Here is a 19,814-nt window from a genome sequence, read left to right as displayed (position 1 = left end):
GCGGGGCAGGAGGTGAGGGCTCTGCTCTACCCGGTCTCCCCTGCACAACACGGAAATTGCACGGCCGACTACCGGTTCATGGAGACCAGCAGCACCAGTGCGGCTCTGACGCAGCGTGGCCCTGAGTCCTGCAGGCAGAGCATCAACCCTGGGCAGCAGCAGGGACTCACGAAGGCCACTGCCGCCAGGTGAAGGCCACGTTTACATAAGAAACCTCACTATCTATCCTGTTGTCAGAGGTGCTGTCTACCCAAAGCCCAGAGCCAAGTCCTTCCAAAGTGAGCCAGTGTATGTCCAAGGGCCCACATCAAGCTGGGTGCATGCCTGTAATCCCAGCACTCAGGAGGCTGAGGCAGGAGGAACGCTGTAAGTTTAAGGCCAGCCTGAGCTGCATAACAGGTTCAAGGCCAGCCCGGGTGTTACGGACTGCATAACACCGTAGCTAATAGATTTTAACTGAGTGTTCATTGCGTGACTCGGTTGCTCACAAACAGCCCAGGTGTACTGTCTCACACCTTCGATGGAACCTGGAGGAGAGCATACAGATGAGGAAACCGAAGCTTCCGAGGCTACACAACTTGCCAGTGGTCACCCCGCTGGACTGCAGGTGACTTGGGACCTTGGTAACACTCTGATACGCAGCTGTCCCTGGCAGGAAATGAATGGAATCTGGGCAGCTGCTCCCATCTCCATATGGCTCCTGCTGGACTGACTGTTTATGATTTCCGGACCTCTCACCCTGGATCCGTCTTAAAGGCAGCCAACACCTCTGTCGCTGCGGTGAGATCCCTACACTGCGGTGAGAGGCGCTACTCCAGCTGTTTCCAGGGCACGCTTGGAGGTGAAGGATTCATGCCAGAAGCTGCTTCCTGGGGCTTTGCAAAGTGTCACCCATGTCCAGGAGCCCGAAGCTGGGGGCACACACTCTGCTGCCCGTGGGGTAGGAACTGTGTGCCGGGATCTACGCACCTGTGGGGTCCTGAGAATCCAGGGCTGGGTAGGGCTGAGGAGGCCCCCAGGCCCAGAACTACACCTTTGGGGCCCCCGGGAGCCTGGAGTACCTCTGTATCCCCGCCTGGCTGGGGGCTCGTGGGATAGGGCTCCGAGATGACTCTGGGTTCATTCCTGCTTCTCCGGCCCCCACCTCCAGCACCTCTGGACCTGCCCTGTGCTGGCCAAGACCGTCACTGCTGAGTAAGGCCCTCAAGGCCACCTACACAGGAGGGTGGGCCAGGCCGTCACCTGTGTGTTGCACAGAAGGCCACTCTCTTGCTCCAGTCTGAAGGCTAAGACACGCTTCGGAGTATGCAGCCACCTCGGGCCCAGGGAGGTGGCAGGTGGGGATACCGAGTCTACTCAGCACCACACAATGCCTCCAAGCAGGGACCTAGGTCCGGGCCCCCCGCCCAGGCCCCTCCGCCAGACCCCCGTATCCTCGGTGGCCACATGCATTCCCAGGCTGCTTGAGATGCCAGAGGTTCAACGTGACCCCACTGTTGCTGGGGACCCTGATCCTTTTGTCCTTAGGGACCCTGCTTGGGGGCTGGGGAGTGGCATTCCAGGAGCTGCAGGTCTGAGGTCAGGGCCTGCTGCTCATGTTTAATGTGACCCCAGGCTTTTAGCAAATGGTCACAGCCAGGTGAGGTGTCTCATGACTGGAGTCCCAGCACTCTGCAAGGCTGAGGCAGGAGGGCTACAAGCCCCAGCCTAGCCTGGCAACTTAGTGAGACCCTACCTCCAAAAAACACATTAAGAAGGGGTGGGGACATGGCTCAGTGAGGAGGCCCTGGGTTCAGTCCGCGGCACTGGAAACAAAAAGCAAAACCCTGCTGTGTGATGGGGTTCTGCCAGGTACAGATCCCTAGAACAGTTTCTAGTCCTTGGTTTGGCTGCTCAGGGGGCTCGGAAGATGATACGATTTTGCAGGGCGGGCCTGGGCCTGGCTGGCCTCCCCCCACCCCGCAGGGGGTCCTGGGGTGCCCACCTCACGCCGTGAGACATCCATGAGCACTGCACAGCTGGTCACGTGGCTGCACTGGCAGGTGACATGGGTCCGGTTCCGGGACACAAGCTCGCAGCCCTTGGCCGACCACCCTCCTCCGGTCCCTCCGATGCTGTGGGGAGAGGGGCAGGAGTGAGATGGACCCCCTGAGGGGGCTCAGCTCGCCGGCCCTGCGGCCTCTGAGGCCATCCTGGCCCCCTGGACCCTGACAGGAAGGGCCAGAATGCAGCAGCCTCTGTGCCCCGCACCTTCTATGCTGTGCCGAAGCTCAGGCTGCTGTCACCAGCCCCAGGGCACAGCCCTGGTGCTGGCACCATGGGGACACTTCTCCCCCGTCTAGCACCTCTGCAGTTCCATGCCAGATGCCATCAAGCGCCCAGTGGCCCGAGGCACCGCGGCCGCTTCGTTCCCAGCCTGCACTGGAGCCTCGGTGGCTACAGCAGGAACACCTGACCTCCTGCACACCCTTTCAGCTCCGGATTGCCCAATGTTTTACGAGAGCTGCCCGGAGGCAGGGCTCAATTACGAGTCCCGAGTCAGGGGCAGGGGCCCCAAATAAAAAGTGTTACAAGGGCCCCACCCTCCCAGCTCTGGGAAAGTCACAGAACCTCTCTGATCCTCGCTCTACTCATCTGTAAATTGGGATGCGATGGGTAACATGTTTTCCAAGAGTGTCAGATCTGGGATCACAGGGATGACATTAAGCAGAGGGTGGATCACAGAGTTGGAGCAAACTTCCAAGATTCAAACAACTGGCCATGGACAGCCAGCTGTGCCTGGGAACCGCTGGGCCGGCGTGCTGGACACCTACGCCTCCCGCCCAGGGACAGAAAGGGCCCCTTCACTCTGCTTTGTAGGCCTTGTGTCTGTTACACTCCGGACGCTGCCCTGGCTGCTCGTTAACAGCCTCAGCCTGAGCAGGGCACAGGAAGAGACATGCACCGGGGCAGGTGCCCGCTTGCCAAGCCAGGCCACCCCCACATCCACTCATCAGCCACTGTCTAGGGGACCACAACGTGGCCCAGCTCATGGGCTCAGTGGGGGGCTCAGGCTGATGCCCGAACCTGGGCTCTGCCCAGTGCAGACTACCCAGCTCCATCCAGTGTCCTTCTCCAGTGACCACAAAAGGGAACACACAGGCAGAGGAAAGGCAAGCCCCCTGCAAAGCCTGACGGCACCTCAGGCAAACCCCGTAGCTACACAGCCAACAAGCAGGCCAGGAGCCTGCTGTCTTCACAGGCCCCGGAAGCTGGTCTCCCGGGAGCGCAAGATGAAACACAGGCTCTTCATCCCAAAGCTGCTGGTACCACGGCACGGCTGTGCCCTGCGTTGCCCCCACCACTCACTGCAGGGGCTGGCAGCTTCTGAACCAGGCCCAACAGATCTGGCGGGGACAGAGGCTTCCCAGGCTGGGACATAGGGAACAGCAGGGCTGCTCTAGGGGTCTCCTGGCTGAGGCCAGGTACCAGGACCCAGCCTCTAAGCCCCACTTCCTGTGTATCCCAGCCAGCCCAGGGCACCTCTGCAGGGACTGGGCAGTGGCGTCCACTGCATCGAGGGGTCCTTCCACTGGGCAGGTTGTTTGATGCCACTCTGCAGAGGTGGGGGTATGGCTACCCACATGCATGTGTCACGTGTGCGTGTGTGCATGTGGGGAGGGGTGGCACTGATGCCCTCAGAGGCAGAGTGGGGATGGAGGCCACCTGCCCTTGAGGGGCTGGGAGGGGAGCACAGACCAGGACACACGTGTCTAAGGGATACCTCGCCCTGGGACCTGAGGTGCCACGACCTCCGCACCCCTGCACGTGGAAGTACAGGGCCCCCCTGTCCTGCAGGTGCCCTCCTCCCCACCAGGTGCACCCCTCACCCGGCTCCCTGCACTGCACTTACTCCAGGGAATGGTTCCAGAACACACAGACAGGCTTGCTCCGCTCCTCTGTCTCCAGCAGGGTGAACTCCAGCAGCACCGGCCGCTCCAGGGAGCCCGCGCGCAGGGCCCCCTCGCTGTGCACCAGCGTGCTCACCACCGGAGTGTTGATGACCGGCCGGCTGGGCAGCCTGGGGCAGAGGAGCGCGGTTAGGCTGAGCTGGCTTAGAGCCGGGCATCAACCCGGTCATGGTCTGCGCCTGGGAGCACAGCTGGCCCTGTCACTTCTGGGCCAGAGCTGGCTTCAGAAACTTAATATACAGAGAAGACAGGCATGGGAGGATCTCATCATCAGCCCAGGACACACAGAATCAGGGACACAGTGCAGGTGTGTGAGACATCACAGAAACGATATAGCCCCGGTCACCCTGTCACTAGGGTGGCCCCAATAGAAAGACTGCAGAGGTCATGCAGAGAGGCTCTGTGGGCTGTGGTCACTTGTCCATAAATGGGCACATGGCACCAGCCATCAGGGATCACCCATGACAGCCTGGGCAGGTGCAGGGGACAGGGCAGGACGGGTCCCCCAGAAGTAGAATGGGGATCAGGCCCTGGGGGATTATGGGGTGAGCTGAGGCCCCGATGGGCAGACCCAGGCTCCCCAGAGTGAGCAAGGCCTCTGCTCCTGGCAGGATGCAGGCTCGGGGCTGCTGTGAGGATAGTGATGACCAGGACCTGAGCCCCAGAAGCCCCCGGGCCCTGTGGAATCGGCCACCCACTCTGGGCTCTCAGTGCCCGGCCTTACCGGAGGCTACGGCGGTCAGGGTCATAGTGTTCAGGCAGGAGCTGGCCCAGGGTCCGGTACACGATGACCAAGGCAACCGCAAACTGACCGGGACCATCGGGGTGTCTCCTATGCCTGCCGACTGGGGCCTCAGTCTGGGCTCCAGGTGACGAGCGTGTCATGTGTGGCATGGCCCTTCGGAGGCCGTCTGCAACCGGAGCACAGGGCTGAGACTTGGCAAGCAGCGACCGCACCCCCGACCCCATGGCTTTCAATTCAGGCTGTCGCCTCTTAAAATCATGGGGTCTGACAGCAAACAGGAAAGAGGCTCCACACGGGACTGCCACCCACTCCGGCACCTCCTCACAGGGGTACCCACAAAAGAAAGAGCCCTCTTCTAGGACAGGTGTGAAGAACAGACAAACACACACACAGCCCCTTGTGTGAGCTCTGAGCAAAACACGCACAGCATGGAGAATGTCCCTCTACCCAGGACTCAGTCCATCTGGAAGATGGGTCAGCAGCAAGCTTGGTCCTGTCAGGGGAGACCCTCAAGTCGCCTGAGCACCTGACAAAACTCAGTTGCTAAAAACACTGCAGACTTTAAGTGGCCCCTGATGGAGTGCTGCACGCTTCATGAGTCACCTGTGGGCTGGTGAGAGGGCAGCGGTGCCGGCTGGCCACCGTGACTGCAGAGCTCCCCGTCTCAGCACCCCCCGGGCCACAGCTCCTGCCTGCTGGATGGGGCTTCCTGGGAGAGTCACCTTTTTTCTCCAGCGGTTTGAAGACATCAGCGGGGAAGGACACGGAGGACTCCAGCTCCCGGGGGAAGTCGTCCTTAATGTCCTCGAAGCGCGGCACCCTGGCACCCGTGAAGTTGAACTTGTCGAAGACGTCCACTGCGAGAACTGGGGACACAGATCCTTGACTTGCATGCAGCCAGGGAGCCTTTCTGAGCCTGTGCCACTTCCAAAGTGACCACAGCTGTCCTTTCTACATGACTGACCATCTCTGTGTCCTTCAAGGGTGACACTCAGGATACCTAGGGCTGACGTGGGCAGGGCTGCACCTGGGATTCAAGTCCCTGGCAGGCAAAATCGGTGGGCCAAGCCTGGCCAGCGGCACCACTGTCAGTGAGCAGTGCCCCTGCATCACCACGGGCACCAGATCACGTCCCTGCAGCCCATCCAGGTGGCAGAGATGACTGTCACAGAGTGATGGAACTGGGGAGCTGGACCCGAGCTGCCTAGCAGCACAGGCCAGGGTGGCCTTGCCTTCTCCTATGCTGTGGGAACGGCAGTCACAGCTGCTTGTGCCAGGGGACCTGCAAGTCATCCCCTTCAACCTAACAACCCCAGGGGCAGGGCATCAGGTCTGCACGGCGAGGGCTGCCTATGGCCAAGCCACCAGTGTTAGGGACAAAGGCCAGCTGCAGCATCCTCTGAGGGTTCCAGCAGGGCTGCCGTCACCCCAGAGACCTGGGGATTTGCACTTATCATGTCTGGATGGGGCTGGGCTGGTGCTGCCTTTCTGGGGCTTCATCTGCCAGCAGGACCCTGATACAGTGGACCTCAATACGGGGCAGCAGGGCCTGTGCTTGGGACCACAGCACAGCCCTGGTGCTGCTTTGCTGACAGCTCTGCAGCTGCCCTGGGGCAAGGGAGGGCACATCTGTCCCCACTGCCTGGTGATGACCTGCACCTGTCCTTACCATGTCCCACCTGTGTCTGTCCCCATGGCTGTGACCCTGGGGGGCTGTGTGCACCCCCAGCCCCCAAGCCTCACAGCAGGGTCTCCATGCTGGGCCCCACACACCAAGGGCAGAGCCTTTGCCACCCCCGGCCTGGGGATGGCTGTGTATGTGACTGTGGAGCGTGCTCCCTGGGGACATGGCCATGGCCACTCTGTCATTTTACAGACACAAGACCAGGCTGGGCCAAGGCTCACTCCCGCAGCTTTCCTGGCTGGCCACCCACACTCACTCATGTTGGCTGTGACCAGCACAAAGGGCCGCAGGTAGGTCCTGCGCAGGTTGTGTGCCACGTTGCTGAAGTAGGCCTCGAAGTGCCTCAGCAGCTGGGCCACGCCCGCCTCGCCGCGCTGGATCTGCTCCCATGCGGCCCTGGTGTCTGGGGCCAGCAGGGCACTGCCCGTGTGGACAACATCCTGGTGAGACAGACAGCGAGTGCTCAGCCTTGTGCCACTGGTGGCCATGGCACAGAAGCCACGTGGACAACTCGACCTCCAGGGCCAGCTGTCGGAGGGTGCCTGCTGGGGTGTCATGGCAGGTACACCCCAGATGCTAAGGGGACAATCACAGAGATGTCCCTGTCACACAGGAGCCCAAGACCAGCTCTGGAGAAGGCAGGTGACACGAGGGCCATGCAGGGGAGCCTGGCAAGGCTTCCCTCAGACACGGGGTCAGTGACTGGCATGACACTGCATCTGTACACACTGGGGGGCCTGGGGCTCAGGGGATGACATGAGACCGACAGGCGGGAAACCCGTCTGCAGAAGGCCGGAAGTGGAACGCAGTGTTACAGCCTGACTTCAGGCCTGGGTCCACATCCCAGTGGGGGACCCCACCAAGCCTGGGTGCCTGCATGGACAGGGATGAGGGGTCCTGGCGCTCAGGATGAACTGAGGTGGTTTCTAGCCAGACGTCCACCAAACCCCAGGCACTCGGGCAGGACCCTGATCCGCTGTCAGGAGGTACAGCCTGGGCAGTGGGGCGCTGGGGCGGCTCTCCCTCCCCGCTCCTCCCTGCACTTGCCGCTACCCGGCCTCCGTGACGTGAGCGGCTGTCCCCGGCCAGGCCCTCCCACCAAGCTGTGGGCCATGCAAGGGCTGAGGGGACAGGACCTCGAAGCTGCGAGCCCGAGTAGCCCTCTCCTCATCTAGCCGTGGGTGTTGGGTACTTGTTTGGGTGACGAGGACCTTGACTATGACAGGGCCGTGCAGCATCCTGGGGTCACCCTCAAGCAGGTCACAGAGCCCAGACCATGGCTCCTCCTGCCTGTCAGCCCTACAGGCTTTCCATGGGAAAGTCAGGGCTCTGAATGCGAGACGGAGTGGGGGGCTTTCCCGGAGCCCGCCGCCAGCCCTGCCATTACAGGCCATGCCCCACAGCCCTCGGGGGCTCAGTGCCTCGGTTTCCCCCTCCTGTCTGGGTAACAGGACCTCATCTCGATGGAGTGGAGGCTGCAGGGTGAAGTCACCCAGACCACTGGTGCTAATGGGTTCCCACTGTCGGCCGCCCCTGCAGTCACCAGCAGTGTCACCGACACCCTCCCTGCTCTGTGGGGACACCCGCCCCTCAGCGGACACACGAAAACGGCACCCCGTCGTCACTACCTCGTGGAAGTCGGCGTCGCGCGTGGCCGCCAGGTCGAAGCCCTGCTGCCGGCTCTCGTGCTGCAGGACTCGGGCCAGCAGCTGGTAGGCCGTGCGCACCTCGCTGCCGAAGAGCGCGCCCCCCAGCCGCGTGGCGTTGCGCAGGGCCTTCACCAGCCGCAGGGCCTGGTCCGTGTCCAGCCGTGACTCGTTGCGGCCCAGCTTCTCGTTCTGGAAGAGGCGGTGCAGTTTCGGGGTCTGCACTGACTGGCCGGCCATCGGCCCTGCCCAACACTCAGAGCCCTGACTTTCCCATGGAAATGTCTTCCAGAAAGGACTCTGAAACCCCAAAGTCCAGAAAAGGCCTGGGGCCGGGGCTGGGGGAGGAAAACGAAGAGCCAGAGTGCTGGGAAAAGACGAGAGGGCGGAGCAAAAGGACAACACACGGCCCGAGAAGGCAAGACCTAGTGGGACGCCGGGTGCACGCCTGTAATCTCAGCACCATGGGAGACTGAGGCAGGATCGAGGAGGTTTCAGCCCAGCTTGGGTAATGTAGTGAGACTGAGTCTCTAACAGGGATGGGATACAGCTCAGTGCAACGAGCCTGGATTCGATCCCCACGATCACACACACACAAGCATGCACGTGCACACTCCAAGCCTGGACAGCAAATGCAGGGAACACAGGACCCTGCATTTGTACAACCAGGCAGAGCCGATCCAGAAGGTCAAGAGCAGTGCTGCTGGCGGCCAGCTCAGAGGCCAGGGAGGCAGACCAGGTCCTGCTGCCGCCTGCAGATGATCAGACCAGCACCTGGCAGCCCCTCCGCGACACCCCGGCATGCCTACACATGCACCACATGGTGGGCACACCCAAGATGGACACACATACATACATGGTGGACACGTACAGTGGACACACACAAGGTGGACACACAGAGTGCACACTCAAACACAAACCCTGCACACACTTCCCCAGGCCCCGGCCTACCGTGACTTTGAGGCCCATGAAGGAGCTGCTGGTGCAGTTGAAGAGGTCGGGGGGCAGCCAGCCCTTCTCCCCGCTGCAGTGCCGAATGGCGTTTCCTGGGGCGGAGGACGAGTATGTGTTTACAACCAGAACCCAACTGCTGATCCTGCTTGGGGTGCAGCCTGCTCATGTCTGAACCCCAAGACCGAGCAGGGTGGGGGTCCAGGCAGATGCCTGGCCCTGAGACCGACAGAAGTCCCCTGCAGCCATACCCCGGCCACCTCCAGGGCTGCTCTGACATTTACCACCAGCCGCCGATGCCCAGCAATGACGGGCAGACACCCGGGCATGACAGTGGGGCTGCAGCCCACCAGGCTGTGCTGAGGACACAGGGGGCACCCAGCCCACCCTAGAGCTCTCCGGAGGGGACAGTGTTACCATCCCAGTGTCATGAGGCGAGCATGACATTGAACAGTGAGGTGACCCGGCTGGATCCCCAAGCAAGCAGCTGAAGTACCCTCAGTGCACCAGCTCAGGTGATGGCACGGTGCCCCCCACCATGTCTGGCCCCGCCATCCCCCCTCTTGTGAGCTTGCCATCCCCATGAAGGACACAGCACGCGTGGAGAGCATCCTAGGACTTCCATGGAAGGGACCACAGGACCGGGTGCCCATCCAGTGTGCTGCGGGCCGTGGGACTTACCCACAGATCCCTTGGGGCATGGCACTGCAGCTGGCTGCCCAAACTTGGTCTGCGGCCACCAGATGCCAGCCTCAAATGCTCGAGGACATCCATTGTAGATCACTAGGTGCAGAGGACAGAACCCGCTCAGCTGGGGCAGCTCCGCATGTGGGGCTAGGGCTGGGCCTCCACTCCCATCCTCCACCTTCCCCTCCCCCGCAGGAGCCCTCCCTCAACCCAGACCTTCACAGCCGAGAGAGGTGACCTCAGCAAAAGGGTTGTCACAGCGGTTGCACTGACGGCCGATGACGCCGGGCTTGCATGCACACTGCCCAGTGTCCATGTCACAAGCACGGTTGTGGGCCCCATGGGGGAAGCAGTCACAGGGCAGGCAGGCGTCCTGGGCCGGGGGCTTGTAGTAATTCTCCTACGGGACCAGAGGCAGCATGGTGACCTCAGACGCCCCAGCCTGGGAGACACGTGTTGTGCAATACCCAGGCTCCCCCAGAGCACCCGGCAGGTGGCTGCCAGCCTGACCTCCCTGCCCATGTCCCATGTCTGCTGGGTAGCTTCCTGGGCCCCTCAAAGCAGGACCGGAGGAGCTGCCCAGAAGGACCTTGTATCTAGCAAAGCTGTCCCAGGCAGCGGCAGAGGGTCAGAGAGGGTCCAGAGAGGGTCAGACCCATCTGAATGGAGACAGAGGGGAGGGTGGCCCTGGGGCCTTTTCTTAAAAATAATTATGAGGAATCACACCCCGGGGCAGCTGGGGTAGTCAAGGGCACTGGTTTTGGGTTCGCAGCCCCAGCCCCAACCCAGGTGTCCCCTCCTGAGTTGGGATGAGCTAACAGGCAGGCTCCTGGGCCAGCACCCGGACACGGTGGCAGGCAGGAACAGGGGACCACAAATGTGCAAAGTCCTGGCGAGCAGAGGCTGTGCATGGGTGGTGAGCCCTGCGGTGTGGTGGGTGACAGTGACCCTGCGACTCTGTCCTGCGCTTCCTATATTTCTGCGTTCTTGCTTCCTGTACGTTCTACGTTCTGCAGGTACTGGGCTCACCTCACAGCCTCCCCGTGGCCACTGCAGGTGCCCAGACACCCCACGGCCATGGCCCTGTTCCCCTCAGAGAGAGAACGGCTCAGGACACAAGGCCTGACACATTTCTGGGGTCCCAAGGACGCTCAGGGTGAGAGGCACGTGGGGGGATGACCACAGGGAACCCAGAGCACCTGCCCGTACAGCACACACCCTGGCTGAACCAGCCTGCCACTCTCAGACTGTGGTGTGGGTTCATGGACAGTCATGGGAGGACACGTGTGGCAGGTCCCTGGGCTGGGCAGTGGGCTGAGACCAGAAGCCAGGCACCAGGGTCCCTTAGGATGGGCACCACGTCAGACGAGACAACAGCTTTGGGGCACGTGTATGAGTGCGCCTGTGTGGGGCTGGAATGGCACCCAGGGCTCGCACAGCCAGGGACAAGAGCTGTCCCGAATGCCAGCCTCAGCCCTCCCTCCTGTACTTTTTGCAGTAATATATATATATATATATATATATATATATTTTTTTTTTTTTTTTTTTTTTGTCTTTTTCGTTTTTATCGGTACCAGGGATCGAACTCACAACCGCACACATACAAGGCAGGCGCTTATGCCACTGAGCTAAATCCCCAGCCCCATTTTTGCAGTACTGAAAGTTAAACCCAGGGCCTCACACTGAAATGCACTGCCAGTCCATTTTCATTTGGACACAAGACCTCGCTAAGTTGTCCAGGCTCATCTGTGACCCTCTTGCCTCAGCATCCCTGCGTGCTGGGTTATAGCCGACCTTCGCAGACAGGGCGAGGCAGCCTGGAGCCTGTCTGTGCATGTGTGGACGTGAGTCCAGCATAGGCATCATGTGCACACGGAGGCATGGGAATTCACAGACACGTGCATGCACATGCAGTGGCCTGGCAGTCCATGACCCCCAGGTGGACTCACCTTGCACTGGCACTGGCCATTGGTCTTGTTGCAGTCGGGATCAAAGCCCTGGCTGACGGCGCAGTGGCAGGGGCCGCACACGGGGTTCCCCCACCAGCCCTTGGGGCAGGGAAGGTCGATTCTGTTGGGGACAGAAGACAGTGGCATAGGGGGCTGGGGATTTAGCTCAGCAGCATAAGCGCCTGCTTTGCAAGGAGGCAGTTGTGAATTAGATCCCCGGTACCGATAAAAAAAGACCAAAAAAAAAAAGACCGTGGCAGAGAGTTTGTGTCACGGGGTACCTGGGGAGACATCGCCTCCCTCCCTGGCCTCAGTTTCCCCCTCCTGACCTTAGCGCCTAGCCCACCAGGCCCCTAGAATTCTGTGTTCACTCCCGCTGGGGAGGGAGGCCCATGGTGCCCACCTGTTCTCGCAGTACTGGCCGTAGTGCCCAGCCTCGCATTTGCACACGTAGCCGCGCGGGGAGCTGGGCGCGTGCTCACAGGTGGCCAAGTGCTTGCATGGATTCACCTGGCAGGCGTCCACGCACCTGCGCCCAAAGAACCCTGTGGGGACAGCGCCCAGGGGTCTCCAGCGAGCCGTGGCCTCCCCCAGTCCACCTTCCTGGGCCCAGGCTGGCGGGAGCAGTGGGGACCACAATCCCTGCTGCCCCAGGACGTGTGAGAAGCAGGGACCTGCTGAGGACGACTCCCGCACCCCCCAAATCCAGAGGTGTCCCCGAGTGAGATTTCAAAATCTGCCGGCGAGGGCTGCATTAGTGACTGTGCGTGCTGTGACAGCGCGGCTGAGTGCCACCCCAGCCCCGCCTCACAGAGCCAGGATGTGTGCATGCGGGAGGCCTGGCAGGCCCCAGACGAACGGTGCCGCACCTCTGTCGCAGTCACAGGCGTAGCCGTCCCAGGTGTCCCGGCAGCGGCTGTGCTGTGGGCAGGGGCTGGAGGCGCAGGGGTCCTCCGTGTCGCAGCCGTCCTTCACCCTGACCTTGAGGGCGTCCTTCATGCTTAGGGTGGCGATGTTGGTGGACGTCTCGCCCATCCTCACTCCCTGCGTTTACAAACGGGTGGTGGACTCAGTCCCAGGCAAAGCGGGGCTAAGGGGACCCCAGCTCCTTCCCGGCCTATGAGAGGCATTCTGCAAGCTGGCCCTGCCAGGGCGGCTCCTCTTGTCCCAGCTTCCCTGGGGGCACCGGTGATGTGGGTGTTGGGCTCAGAGCCCACCGGGCTGGACCCCTGGGGGTCAGTTCCCTGCCACGAGGGGCTGGGGGTGGAGCACCTCTCTGGGAACAGCTTCCTCAGCAACTGCTGGGACCCCAGGGGAAGCACGGGACTAGTGGGGCAGGGACCAGGGAGGGCATGAGGCTGAGGGCCCAGAGGTTTGTGGGACCAACCTGCATGCAGCCCCGGAACCCACGGCGCACGGACACCTTGTCCTCAGACAGGCCCCCGATGACCACGCTCCGCATCTTCAACCCTGGAAGCTGGTTCCCGATCTGCACCGTGTTCTGCAACGAGCAGAGGCTATTGGGGGGGCGCCCCACACTCTGGGCAAGGACCACTCTTCTCCCTCAGCCTCTCAGGTGCCCCCTAAGCCTGTGCACCTCAGGGGCTGCAGACTGCAAAACCTGGTCTGGTTTGGCAGCCGCTCAGGACCCATTTAGGGCCACGGGCCCTGGGGTCATGCGCCTTGGTGTCCCGCAGTACCCTGGACCTGGGCTCACTGCCCCTGCTGTATGTGCTGCCCAGCACTCAGGCGTGGTGCCCTGTCCCTCTGCACCCCAGAGGCAGCATCCGACACACAGCTGTCGCTCAAGCCAGCTTCACTCTAAACAGCCCCAGTGGCAGGTGCCCCCGGCACCAGGACAGGGACACAGGTAGTGACATCCAGGCCCCACTGAGCACTACATGTGGACAGACGCCATCGACCTCAGCATCCTGAGAGCCCTGAGACCCAAACTCGGGACGGGACAGCGTTCCCCAATCTACCTGCAGGTCCCAGCACAGGAGGAGTCACCCCAGTGCCCACTCACCTGGTCCACCCCATAGTCCAGGGTCATGACCACCAGATACTTGATGTCCTTGCCCTCCTTGGCACTCCTCAGTTCTATCAGCAGGTGGTGCCACTCCCCGTCGGTCACTCGGGACCTGGACAGCTGCATGGACGCCACGTCGGAGGGGCCGTGGGATACCTCGAACTGCACGTAGCTGTTCAGGATCTGCAGGGTGAGGAGGAGACGCTCACTGATTGGGGCGATGACCACGAAAGAGAAAATCCTCTGCAGGTGCTTAGTGACGGAGCCACACGGACAGACTTCTGCCATGGCGCTGCATAAATGACAGACTGAGAGAGCCAGCCAGGTCTCAGTCTGCTGGGATCCAATCCACCATGCCTAACACACCTGCAAAAACAGAAGTCAGCATCGCAACGGACCTGGGCCAGACAGCACCCCGGGGGAGACGCCCAGACCCTGCTCAGCCTGGCAGAGGACCTGGCGGGCAGCCCAGACCAGCTTCCTCTGAGGACGGATGGACGTCCAGGGAAATGAGACACGTCAGGCTGCCTGCTGCAACAGGGGGACACCAGGCAGTGTCACGGGGCCACAGCCCAAGAGGAAGCAGAACGCCAGGGTGAGGATGCCGCTAGCTGGTTTTGGAGGGCAGACGGGCTGCAGTGCGGAGCCCGGCTGCCATGCACCTTGGCCTAGACTGCATGGCTTGTTCTGGGGTGGCGAGGGCCCCACGCTGCTGCCACAGCAGATGTGGAGCATACTGACCCTTCTCCCAGCTTCCAGCTCTCTCTGGGTTTTTAATACAATGTCTAGCACTCGATAAAAATGACCATGTACATGAGGGGACGGGGCAGTATGCTCAAAAACCCAGAGAAGGGAGACAGACCCCGGGGGGATGGGACAGAACCAGACCCAGACTGGGTGAGAGCTGTGGGAACCACAGAGGTCTGCAAGAAACAGGGGGGCTCCCTCTTACTCAGGGTGTCAGTGTTACATTTTACCAGATAAGGATCAAGCCATTATGTTTACACTAAGTAAGAAAAATCGAGACAATTGTGACCAACCTAGGATACTTGTATCTCAAGTTAACATCCATTAAAAGGCACGCAAAATTTAAAAAAAAAAAATTATTAAGAGACACACGTGAAACATAAGACAGAAAATGCTGAGCGTGAAAGGATGAAAAAGATACATTTTACCAAAGCACCACCCGAAAGAAAGCTGGCACAGCGGTGTTACAAGGAGACAGAGCAGACTTGAGGCGAGCGAGCGCAGGAGCGCCAGGACTACAGACAGACTTCCCTGAGGGCGGCAGCCCACTGCCTGCGGAGACAACCCGCTCCAACCCTGACGCCCTTAGTAACAAAGCCCCAACACCTAGGACCTAGGAGGCAGGGCTGTAACCAAAGGTGGAGGTTTTAAAAAAAAAACAAAAAACCAAAGGTGGAGGTTTTCCCTCTCTCTCTCTCTCTCTCTCTCTCTCTCTCTCTCTCTCTCCTTATGAGGCTGAGTCTCACTAAGTTACTAAAGGGCTCTAGGTTGCTGAATTAGCCAGGCTGGGCTCAAACGTGTGATCCAAGGGCTGGGGACATAGCTCAGCAGCACAGCACCTGCCTGGAAAGCATGAGGTTGTGTGTTTGAGCCCCAGCACCCCACCACCACTGCCACCCAAAACTGCCCCCCCCAAAAAACAAAAAACCCTTGTGATCCTCCTACTTCAGCCTCCCAGAACACTGGGATAACAGGTGTGTATCACTGGGCCCCAACTAAAATTATACAGATTTATACTCACTTCTTTTAGTAATGGGAAAAAAAGCAAAAAACAAATATGTATATATATATATATATATATATATATACACACACACACACACACACACAGAACGTCTGACCACCACGGTTCATGAACTGAAGCTCCTGGACGTACACACAACTCTGCCCGCAGCACCTGCAGCTCCGCCTTCTCAGCCCATGCACACAGGACAATCAGGATGTGGCCTGAGCAGTAAAGCAAATCTCAGCATATTTCCAAGGTCTGCGATCACACAGCGCAAGCTCTCCGACTTGCAGTTATGCTGGAGAGAACACCAAAATGACTTACTAGAAAATACTTCACGCCTGCTAGCTCAGAACTACAACCTAGGCCCCAGAGACTTCACGGTGGAAACTGCAAGACACTGCCCCCCCCACCATAGAGGGTGCAGTCTCGAAGAACAGCCTGAGCTTCGGGCTCACTGACCAGCTTCAGAAGACAGCTTTTCACCTCCCCGCAGTTCGTTTCCTTTTGTTTTGCAGAAGTGTTGTACTCAAGGGTTGTGAGGAGAACGATTAAAATCAGGACAAGCATTTATAGTATTATTTATGATGGTCACCCAAAGTTAACACTAGAAAGTGCGGGAAATCTGTCCACAGCACTAAAGACCCAGAATATTCAGCCAAGGGCCTGGATCCCACAGCAACGTCCTGCATGAATCCAGATGAAGACCTAGAGCCCGTGAATATGCCTCCCACGAGTGCAACTGGGGGTCTAGAGCCCACAAGAAGGACTCACACAAGTCTGTTTTAAGGATCTGTGCCGGGAAGGCCCAAAGCAGTAGAAGCTAGAAAGTCCATGCCAGTGGGGTGAAGGAGCTGTGCTGGTGGGATGAGGGTTCTATGCTGGAACTGATAAGTCATGCCCAAAATAAGAACCAGGGCTGCCCTGAAAAGCACCACAGCCGTCCTCAGCAACATGGAGGTCCCCAGCTCCTCTGACGATGAGAACAGTCGAGTACATGTCAGGAGTGACGAGTGCATCCTGGAGATGAAATGGCACACAATTCCCCTCTGGAGCCAGGAAGCGAAGCTCCATGTAAGGACCAGAGCTCCTCCAAAGTGACCCACGGCCACTCTCACCAAGGTCCTCTGATGACACTGGGGAAGCCAGCATGATGAGCTCCCCCAGGAGAACCAACGGCTCAAACAGCAACAGAGAAACCACAGTGCCTGGCTCTTCCCCTCCACCTCTCTGTTCATGCCAGCAACTTTCCTCAGCTGGGCCATCTACACGCAGCACCATGCGGATTTAATTCAGCTGGCGTTAAGCAGGCCACCAGCTTTTAATGCATAAAAATAAGTCTCCCTTGCCTTCTCTTCCACTGCCCTTGCCAATAAAACTCAGAAGCCATTAGATCAACAAAAGAACGACGTTCTGTCTACACAAAGCTGCTATGTATAGCATCAGCCCCAGGCCTCGGAGCGGCAGCTGCTCCCACCTGAGGTCTGTCCCTGGATTTAGGAGACGCCGTCAACAACAGCGGGCTATCCCGCTCCACAATGCACGCGGCTCTGGGCGCCCAAGTGCAATTATCCAAAGTGTCCAGCCTGCTGTGGGATTGCAAGGGGGGCTTCAGGAATGCCCAGTCTGCCATCTGGGGGCACTCACAGGGCTGGCAGAAGTTACCTGGAGCATTCCTGGAGGGCCTGGCAGACCACTCCGAGCCACCTTCCCAGTACCCACCGGGGCTGGCAAGACCGCTCAGGGCTGCCACTCTGCTACCCAGCCTCGCACAGGGGTGCTGGCACAGTCTCCCTTGTGCAGGAGTCACAATCATGTCACCACTCGGTCAACCTGGTTGGCACGTGCTTCTCTTGCAGAGACACCACCACCAGATGGCAGCTGGCACACTCCAATACCTCCTGTAAAAGGAGGGCAAGGCTGGCCATGTACACCCTGCACTGTCCACATGGGCTGGGCAGGGCTGGCCCACGCAAGAACCACGCAGAGCTGTGACCAGGGTGAGGGCCAGGGAAGGCACTGCCCACACCGTGCTGGTCACTTGCACAGGTTCCTGTCCCTCTAGCCAGAGCAGAGCTGAGGGGAAGAAAGGCACCCCAGACACCTGTCTCCTCCTCAGGCCAAGCCCTGTCACACAGAAGGGCGGCTAGCTGTTCTGTCCACAGTGCGATGGGAGGCGTCCGATGGCCAGGACCCAGCGACTCGGAAACCTCGGGCCTGCACTGCGGTCTCTAGGCGCAGTGTCCCCGGGTACAAAGGGGGCTCAGGAGGGACATCTCTAAGACCTGTGTCACCCTGACCCCCTCAGTCCTACTACAACCTCCAGCTGGGTGTGGAGACCCTCAGGTACCAGTGCCAGGGTGAGCGAGCAGGAGGAACAGGCTACAAAAAGAGACGGAGGGGACCAGTGCTGGTCCAGAAGGGGATCCCGGGAGGGAGCCGCCATCCAGCATGCTGAGGCGAGAGGGCGGGGCAGTGGCCCAGCTCAGGGAGGGAGGCTGGAGCTTGGGTTTGAGCTGCTGGGGTCGTGAACCACCTGTGGGGAGATGTCAGGGCCACCCCCAACTACGTATGCGTGGGTCTGATTGAACACATGCATGTGTACACAGACATGTGCATCAGACATGTACACATGCACAGACAGGCACCCACAGACCAGTTCCATGCACAGAGACACGAGTATACAGACGTGCATGTGCACACACACACACATGCAGACACAGCCACATGCGTGCATACTCGACAAAAGCCTAGAAGAAAGGAAGAAACAGAGGAGGAGCCCAGCTATGCCCGGGGAGGCGCATGCGGCCCAGGCCCAGGTTCGGTTCCCACGACGGAGAAGCAGGCCAGAGAGCACCTCAAAGCCAACTGTCTGGAGGGCACACCGATTTGTGAGGGCCGGGGCTGGGGCACTGACACAGGCACCTGTGACCCCGAGGCCTCTGAGGACGGAAACACCCTGAGTGAAGAGGGCCCGTGACCACAGCCAGGGCTGGCACCTCGGGACAGGGCACCCCGGGTCCCTGAGAGGTGCTTGTGTGATACTCTCCCGCCCCAGGGCCACTCCAGGGGACAGGCAAGGCAGAGGCAGGGAAAGAGGAGGCCTGGGCCTCTTCCGCAGAGGAAAACAACTCCCACTGCTCAGGAGACCTAAGTGGAAACTATTTGTGATGCAAAAGACTGGAAAGGGGGTGCTGGAAAGTAATACCAGAAATGTGCGAACAGGAGCAAGGTGGAGGGGGCCACGGGGGACGGGAACGCACGCGAGGATGCACAGGGGCCTCGGAGCCCCCAACCACGCAGAGGGTCAGGGCCACGCAGGGTGCAGAGGCCCACACCCCGCTTCAGCCCCACTGCGCCCTGCACCCCAGAGCTGCTGTCTGGAGAGGGAGGCTGGAGCAGCGTCCTGGGGACTCCCAGGGGACCCAGCTGCACAGGACGCCCGAGCTGCTGGGCCCTGAATGGCCTGATTGTGTGCAGCCCAAGAAAGCCGCTCATGTTTCTGTCTCCGTTCCCACTGGGGAAGCCGGGGCGGGCAGAGGAGCAGGCGGGGTGAGTGGCAGGTGCCCCTCGGTGGTGTCCTGGGAAACCCCGTGCCTGCCCCACCCTGCACACACCTGCGCAGCACGGGCCCTTGCTCACCTGAAGATGGAGCCTAGACAATGTGCCGGCTGTGGCCTCCAGGAGCACACCGTCCTCTTTTCGGGTCCGGAACATGAGCCCCAGGTACCAGGGCACGGAGATGGTGATGTCCAGGTCGCTCCAGGACACGAGGCTCTCGCCACTGAAGCGCTGGGGGTGGGGCATGACTGCGGGCAGAGACAGGGCCCTCAGGACTCTCCCCAAGAGCCTGGGCTGCTGAGCACCTTCCCAGCTGCCTGACCAAGACAGGCCTGGAGCGGATCCCCAGCTGCACCGAGCCTGGTGTCCAGCAAGAGCTCTGCAGACTCCAACCCCAAGGGCACCAGTGCCAGGCGGATTCTGGGCCTGAGTGCCATCCCCTCCTGGGTGTGCCAAGGGGCATGCGGCTGAGAAACAGATGACCTGAGGGGGTGCTGAGCCCAGCCTTCCTGTCCCCCCACACCTGCGGGGCCAGGGCCAGCACTGGGGCTGGGGCCAGGGCGGACTCCGTGAACTGCAGCCCCTTGGTGTGAACAGCGTGCAGCTGCGTAGGGGCGGCGCACACGGCCACGGGCACAGACATCGCCTGCAGTGTGAGCAGCCTCGAGGCTGTGGGTTTCCAGCCCGGCGCACACCTGCTTCTCCTCTGTTCCCAGAGAGGACCGGGGAGACACAAATGCTGCCGGCGTGGGATGGGGCACACAGCCTCATTCCAAAAACCCATCCGGCTGGCTCCTGCTGCCCTGGACTCTAGCCTGGCCTGGCCTGATGGCAAGTGGCCCTGCACAGTCATCACCAG

General features: G+C 60.4%; 1 protein-coding gene across 2 annotated transcripts in view; it reads right to left on the bottom strand.

The window, feature by feature from the left end:
• Celsr1 (cadherin EGF LAG seven-pass G-type receptor 1) overlaps positions 1–19,814 on the bottom strand; it is a 97,040-nt gene that overhangs the window by 10,933 nt on the left and 66,293 nt on the right. For both annotated transcript variants that reach the window (XM_013158622.2, XM_013158627.2), the window contains exons 9-23: positions 19,037–19,203; positions 13,639–13,824; positions 13,000–13,113; positions 12,482–12,656; positions 12,016–12,157; positions 11,613–11,733; positions 9,880–10,063; positions 9,658–9,759; positions 8,977–9,071; positions 8,008–8,217; positions 6,636–6,819; positions 5,418–5,561; positions 4,675–4,861; positions 3,893–4,060; positions 1,985–2,114 (exon numbers count right to left, since the gene is read on the bottom strand). In XM_013158622.2, coding sequence (XP_013014076.2) covers positions 1,985–2,114; positions 3,893–4,060; positions 4,675–4,861; positions 5,418–5,561; positions 6,636–6,819; positions 8,008–8,217; positions 8,977–9,071; positions 9,658–9,759; positions 9,880–10,063; positions 11,613–11,733; positions 12,016–12,157; positions 12,482–12,656; positions 13,000–13,113; positions 13,639–13,824; positions 19,037–19,203 — 2,309 coding nt within the window. The remainder of the gene's footprint in view (positions 1–1,984; positions 2,115–3,892; positions 4,061–4,674; positions 4,862–5,417; positions 5,562–6,635; positions 6,820–8,007; positions 8,218–8,976; positions 9,072–9,657; positions 9,760–9,879; positions 10,064–11,612; positions 11,734–12,015; positions 12,158–12,481; positions 12,657–12,999; positions 13,114–13,638; positions 13,825–19,036; positions 19,204–19,814) is intronic.

Source organism: Cavia porcellus, unplaced genomic scaffold, assembly GCF_034190915.1.
Source record: "Cavia porcellus strain 051 isolate PalLab524CR breed Dunkin Hartley unplaced genomic scaffold, mCavPor4.1 scaffold_40, whole genome shotgun sequence".
Classification (NCBI taxonomy): domain Eukaryota; kingdom Metazoa; phylum Chordata; class Mammalia; order Rodentia; family Caviidae; genus Cavia; species Cavia porcellus.
This window is presented reverse-complemented; position numbering and strand designations above follow the sequence as displayed.